Raw genomic sequence first — 6,549 nt, 5'->3', positions numbered from 1 at the left:
ATGTAGGTGGCACTGGTTAGTCACGGATGCTCTTTATTTGACTGATGGTTTCATTAACAACCATCCACGGGACCCGTGAAGATCCGGGGTAGAATAGGTCTTCAGCAACCCACGGCGATTATGCTTGTCGAAAAAGGCTACAAACATGATCGGGTGGTAAGGCTCGCTGACTTGGTTAATGCTTGTCATCGCATCCCAATTGCGTAGATCGTCAATGCCATGATGTCAATCACTGGGTTGTCTGGCCCAGACTTGATTATTTACAGACCGCCGTCACATAGCTGTTGCTGAGTGTGGCTTTAAACAACAAACAAACAAAACAAATCTAATGCCCTGGTTTATCGCTCTGCATCTAGGTGTGTCTCTGTGTTTCTCTTTATCAAGCAAGCACGTCACGTAAACCCAACAATAGCCTTCTAGGCCAATCTACTTCCGGGTTGCAGCTTTCACCCGCTTCGTGCACAGTTCATATTGAAGCTTGCACTCCGCCAAACTCAGGGTCTGCGTCAACCCAGAGTATCCGGGACTTGTCAATCGTTCAAAGGAAAATACTCAGGAACCTGGATATACGTGTAAGGTATTTCACAATTTGTAACTCAGTCACTGTCGAACTTCTTTGTACCGTCAGTTTGTAGTGTCCGTTTTGTTCAATTTGCACAAACTACGTGTTAGGTATTTCTGTTTTCGCTTCAGCGCCACACTTGAATGCGTTGTGCGATTGGTAAGGACGAGTATTTGAGGTTTGGGGTCGTCTTGACCCGGGAAGTATTGATCAGGGTATGCACAGGTTTAATTTGTTGAAGTATCGATGTGGTACTATATATTGTATCCTGGTATAAAACATGTTATCTCGCTGTCTGTGAACCTAGTACCAATGAATAGTCATGTCGTCTCGCTCTAGATAGTGTGTTTCACTATAACACTTCGTGACCCTCACCTGTATGAAGTTATCTGAGGTGGTTATACATTGTACCTACGTGGACCCAGAGGTGTGTGATGTGTACATTGTGTATGTGTGTGTGAGTGTGTGTGTGTTTGAGTGTGTGTGTATGAGTGTGTGTGTGTGTGTGTGTGTGTGTAACTATGTATGTGGTGTCTATGTGTCTGTGTCTGTGGTGTCTGTCTGTAGTGTGTCTGCGGTGTGTGTGGCTATGTCTCTGTGTCTGTGATGTGTGTGTCTCTGTGTCTGGGATGTGTGTGTATTTGTGTGTCTGCGGTGTGTGTATGTGTGTCTGTGATATGCGTGTTTATGTGTGTCTGTTGTGTGTATAGGTGTGTGTATGTGGTGTGTGTAAAGGTGTGTTTGTCTGTGTGTGTCTGTGGTGTATGTGTGTGTGTGTGTGTATGTGTGTGTATGTATGTGTGTGTGCTGTGTGTATGTGTGTGTCTGTTGTGTGTATGTGTGTCTGTTGTGTGTATGTGTGTCTGTTATGTGAGTGTGTGTGTGTATGTGTGTGTCTGTTGTGTGTATCTGTGTCTGTTGTGTGTTTGTTTTGTGTGTATGTGTATGTGTGTGTCTGTTATGTGTGTGTCTGTTGTGTGTATATGTGAGTGTGTCTATATGTGTGTGTCTGTTGTGTGTATGTGTGTTTGTTGTGTGTGTATGTGAGTGTGTTTGTCTGTTGTGTGTATGTGTGTCTGTTGTGTGTTTTGTTGTGTGTGTATGTGAGTGTGTGTGTATGTCTGTTGTGTGTATGTGTGTCTGTTGTGTGTTTGTTTTGTGTGTATGTGAGTGTGTGTGTGTCTGTTGTGTGTTTGTTGTCTGTGTATGTGAGTGTGTGTGTATGTGTGTGTCTGTTGTATGTCTGTTATGTGTATGTGTGTCTGTTGTGTGTGCATGTGAGTGTGTGTATGTGTGTGTATGTTGTGTGTATGTGTGTCTGTTGTGTGTGTCTGTTGTGTGTTTGTTGTGTGTGTATGTGAGTGTGTGTGTGTGTATGTGTGTGTCTGTTGTGTGTCTCTTGTGTGTATGTGTGTCATTGGTGTGTGTATGTTAGTGTGTGTCTGTTGTGTGTGTGTCTGTTGTGTGTTTGTTGTGTGTGTATGTGAGTGTCTGTGTGTATGTGTGTGTCTGTTGTGTGTATGTGTGTCTTTTGTTTGTTTGTTGTGTGTGTATGTGAGTGTGTGTGTCTGTTGTGTGTATGTTGTGTGTATGTGTGTCTGTTGTGTGTGTATGTGAGTGTGTGTTTGTATGTGTGTCTGTTGTGTGTTTGTTGTGTGTGTATGTGTGTGTCTGTTGTGTGTATGTGTGTTTGTTGTGTGTGTATGTAAGTGTGTGTTTGTATGTGTATGTCTGTTGTATTTGTGTGTGACCGTTGTGTGTGCGGTGTGTGTAAATGTGTGTTTGTGGTGTGTAAATGTGTGTGTCTGCGATGTATGTGCATGTGTATGTCTGTGTCTGTTGTGTGTCTGTTGTGTGTCTGTTGTGTGTGTATGTGAGTGTGTGTGTCTGTTGTGTGTATGTGTGTCTGTTGTGTGTTTGTTGTGTGTGTATGTGAGTGTGTGTATGTATGTGTGTGTCTGTTGTGTGTATGTGTGTCTGTTGTGTGTTTGGTTTGTGTGTATGTGAGTGTGTGTGTATGTGTGTGTCTGTTGTGTGTTTGTGTGTCTCTGTTGTGTGTTTGTTGTGTGTGTATGTGAGTGTGTGTGTCTGTTGTGTGTATGTGTGTCTGTTGTGTGTATATGTGAGTTTGTGTGTGTGTCTGTTGTGTGTTTGTTGTGTGTGTATGTGTGTGTCTGTTGTGTGTATGTGTGTCTGTTGTGTATATGTGTGTTTTTTGTGTGTGTATGTAAGTGTGTGTTTGTATGTGTATGTCTGTTGTGTGATTGTGTGTGACCGTTGTGTGTGCGGTGTGTGTAAATGTGTGTTTGTGGTGTGTAAATGTGTGTGTCTGCGATGTATGTGCATGTGTATGTCTGTGACGGTTGTGTGTCTGTTGTGTGTCTGTTGTGTGTGTTAGTGTGTGTTTGTATGTGTGTCTGTTGTGTGTATGTGTGTCTGTTGTGTGTGTATGTGAGTGTGAGTGTATGTGTGTGTCTGTTGTGTGTTTGTGTGTCTCTGTTGTGTGTTTGTTGTGTGTGTATGTAAGTGTGTGTGTCTGTTGTGTGTATGTGTGTCTGTTGTGTGTATATGTGAGTTTGTGTGTGTGTGTCTGTTGTGTGTTTGTTGTGTGTGTATGTGTGTGTCTGGTGTGTGTATGTGTGTCTGTTGTGTATATGTGTGTTTGTTGTGTGTGTATGTGAGTGTGTGTTTGTGTGTGTGTGTCTGTTGTGTGTTTGTTGTGTGTCTCTGTGTGTGTCTGTTGTGTATATGTGTGTTTGTTGTGTGTGTATGTAAGTGTGTGTTTGTATGGGTATGTCTGTTGTGTGATTGTGTGTGACCGTTGTGTGTGCGGTGTGTGTAAATGTGTGTTTGTGGTGTGTAAATGTGTGTGTCTGCGATGTATGTGCATGTGTATGTCTGTGTCTGTTGTGTGTCTGTTGTGTGTGTGAGTGTGTGTCTGTTGTGTGTATGTGTGTCTGTTGTGTGTTTGTTGTGTGTGTATGTGAGTGTGTGTGTATGTGTGTGTCTGTTGTGTGTTTGTGTGTCTCTGTTGTGTGTTTGTTGTGTGTGTATGTGATTGTATGTGTCTGTTGTGTGTATGTGTGTCTGTTGTGTGTATATGTGAGTTTGTGTGTGTGTCTGTTGTGTGTTTGTTGTGTGTGTATGTGTGTGTCTGTTGTGTGTATGTGTGTCTGTTGTGTATATGTGTGTTTTTGTGTGTGTATGTAAGTGTGTGTTTGTATGTGTATGTCTGTTGTGTGTTTGTGTGTGACCGTTGTGTGTGCGGTGTGTGTAAATGTGTGTTTGTGGTGTGTAAATGTGTGTGTCTGCGATGTATGTGCATGTGTATGTCTGTGACGGTAAGCTTTAAGGGTATCAATGCTCTGTTTGCTAACATATTTTCTGTACGTTGATATTGGATAGTTATGTCAATATGTCTAAGTTTCACACATGGTGTTTGACCCAGATTGGAAATTGGCACCAGAGCCTGGAGTATAGTCCCGCGTTAACCCTTTGTAATGAACGCAGGAGTGGTGAGGTAGTCTAGTGGTTAAAGCGTTAGTGCGTCACTCCGAAGATCCGGGTTCGAATCTCCAATGGGTAAATTGTGTAAAACCCATTTCCCCGACGGGCTATTGCTGAAATATTGCTAAAAGCGCCGTAAAACCATACTCACATACACACTCACTCGGTATGGACGCCAACAATATGTGCCATGGCTGATCACAACGTGTTGAATGAACCTATATCTCTAACCTATGGATTGACATTAACAGCAATGTTTACTGTGTAGATCTCATGGCGTAACACACAACCAATGGCTACTGGAATTAGAGTCATTCGCGGTCCTGATTGGTCAGGAGGTGACCAAGATGGCGGCGAGGGTCACGTGGGAACCGTGGTGCAGTATGGGACCAATGGAACAGCCAAGGTTATCTGGGATAACGGGAAAGAGAGTATGTCCAAAATTGGCAAGAGTGGAAAAAACGAATTAAGAATTCTTGACAGTGCTCCTGTAGGTGAGTAATTGTATGAACGTAACCGGTGAGTTGGCGCGAATTTGAATATATAGCCTGAATCCGGTGACTGAAATGGTAGTTTGGTAATGCATCTGAAGGATATATAATCATAGGGGCGGTCGGGTAGCCTAGTGGTTAAAGCTTTCGCTCTTCACGCCGAAGACCCGGGTTCGATTCCCGACATCGGTACAATGTGTGAAGCCCATTTCTGGTGTCCCCCCGCCGTGATATTGCTGGAATATTGCTAAAAGCGGCGTAAAATAATACTCACTCACTATATTATCACAGTTTGTTAATTCAAATAAATTAATTTTATTGCAACTAACAGCAGCCATAATACACAATATCCATATATGCTCATGTGGCAAGGGGTTGCAGTGCACTTTTGTGTTTTGCTGTCATTCCCATGGATTTATAAAAACGCAGCTCTGTGTGATCCGATGCCTTCAAGATAAGTAGGACTTGGCGCATCCATGCCATGTATCTAATCCCTGATTCGCCCAGGCTATGATGTGAGCAACATGTTCATACTCGTCTGTAACACCATTTTGTAAGCTACTCACTGATTCAGTCACCAATTCACTCACTCACTGATTCACTCAGTCTTTGATTCACTCACTCACTCACCCATCTTATCACTAAATAACTCACCCAAACCAACCTTCTCACTCATTCAGTCAATCCTAATCACTCAATCCCCCACCCACCCACCCACTCACTCACTCACTCACTCACTCACTCACTCATCCACCCATCCAACAAATCACTCACTTACTCACTCACTAACTCACTCACCCAACCACCCACTCACTCACCCACTCACTCACTCACTCACCCACTCACTCACCCACTCACTCACTCACTCACTCACTCACTCACCCACCCACCCACCCACCCACCCACCCACCCACCCACTCACTCACTCACTCACTCACTCACTCACTCACTCACTCACTCACTCACTCACTCACCCACCCACTCACTCACTCACTCACTCACTCACTCACTCACTCACTCACTCACTCACTCACTCACCCACCGACTCACTCACTCACTCTACATGCCAGGTATCCGGCACATGGGTGTGACGTGTGACGTGTGTACCGAGCAGAATGTTGTGGGTATCCGATGGAAGTGTACGGAGTGTGACGACTATGACCTGTGTTCAGTGTGCTACTCTACGGACCAACACGATCTAACGCATCAGTTTATTCGCATGGACGCCGAGGGAGCCACCGGGTATGTTACGCTACTATTTCACTTTGGGAAATCAATATTTTCGTGCAGTGATAGTTCATCGCACTGCACAATGTTTTGTGGAACTTCAGAAGCTAATAATTACAGAAACTCACTTCTTTTAATTTCTCATTCATTGTCGACAGGAATTTCTAGATAACTACATGCACAAGTACATGTTTTACAATGCAGCCAGTCTGAAAACAATTTGATAGTGAGAAAATTATGAGAGCTATTTTTGCCATCAAGCATACATCAAATGATTTTACGAACACCTGGTGTCATCACTGATTTTCAGTGATTCATTCATATAATGTTCATCGCTGTTTGCCTTTAACGCTCTATGGAATCTGTTACGGCGGATAAGCGAGACTGGTTACTATCTGGCGTTGACGTTTTGACTTGCATGACCTCAGAGAACGGGTGCCACAGCGCAACAAGAGCATGAAGGTGCGGGCCATGGGAATCTACCCCGGCGCTACAGTCGTGAGGGGGAGAGACTGGACCAAAGGGGATGAAGATGGTGAGCAACGATATATCCTGGTCCATTTAATATTAATATTAATATTAATATTAATATTAATAATACAACGGCCCTGAGCTGATGATGAGCCTAACCAGCCTGAATGTGCCAAACCCTTTTTGCTGCATGTTTATTTTTAATCGGTAAATAATAATAATAATAATAATAATAATAATAATAATAATAATAATAATAATAATAATTCACAGAAAGGAGTAAAAAAATGA

The 6,549-nt window shown here is 43.2% G+C and overlaps 1 protein-coding gene across 1 annotated transcript in view; it reads left to right on the top strand.

Moving 5' to 3' along the window:
• Positions 1-367: 367 nt before the first annotated feature.
• Positions 368-6,549, top strand: part of LOC124148179 (E3 ubiquitin-protein ligase MIB2-like) — a 38,062-nt gene continuing 31,880 nt past the window's right edge. The window contains exons 1-4 of the mRNA XM_048382945.1: positions 368-572; positions 4,338-4,563; positions 5,631-5,802; positions 6,216-6,322. Coding sequence (XP_048238902.1) covers positions 4,362-4,563; positions 5,631-5,802; positions 6,216-6,322 — 481 coding nt within the window. The 5' untranslated portion in view covers positions 368-572; positions 4,338-4,361. The remainder of the gene's footprint in view (positions 573-4,337; positions 4,564-5,630; positions 5,803-6,215; positions 6,323-6,549) is intronic.

This window comes from Haliotis rufescens, unplaced genomic scaffold (genome assembly GCF_023055435.1).
Source record: "Haliotis rufescens isolate VD_foot unplaced genomic scaffold, xgHalRufe1.0.p SCAF_42, whole genome shotgun sequence".
Taxonomy (NCBI): domain Eukaryota; kingdom Metazoa; phylum Mollusca; class Gastropoda; order Lepetellida; family Haliotidae; genus Haliotis; species Haliotis rufescens.
This window is presented reverse-complemented; position numbering and strand designations above follow the sequence as displayed.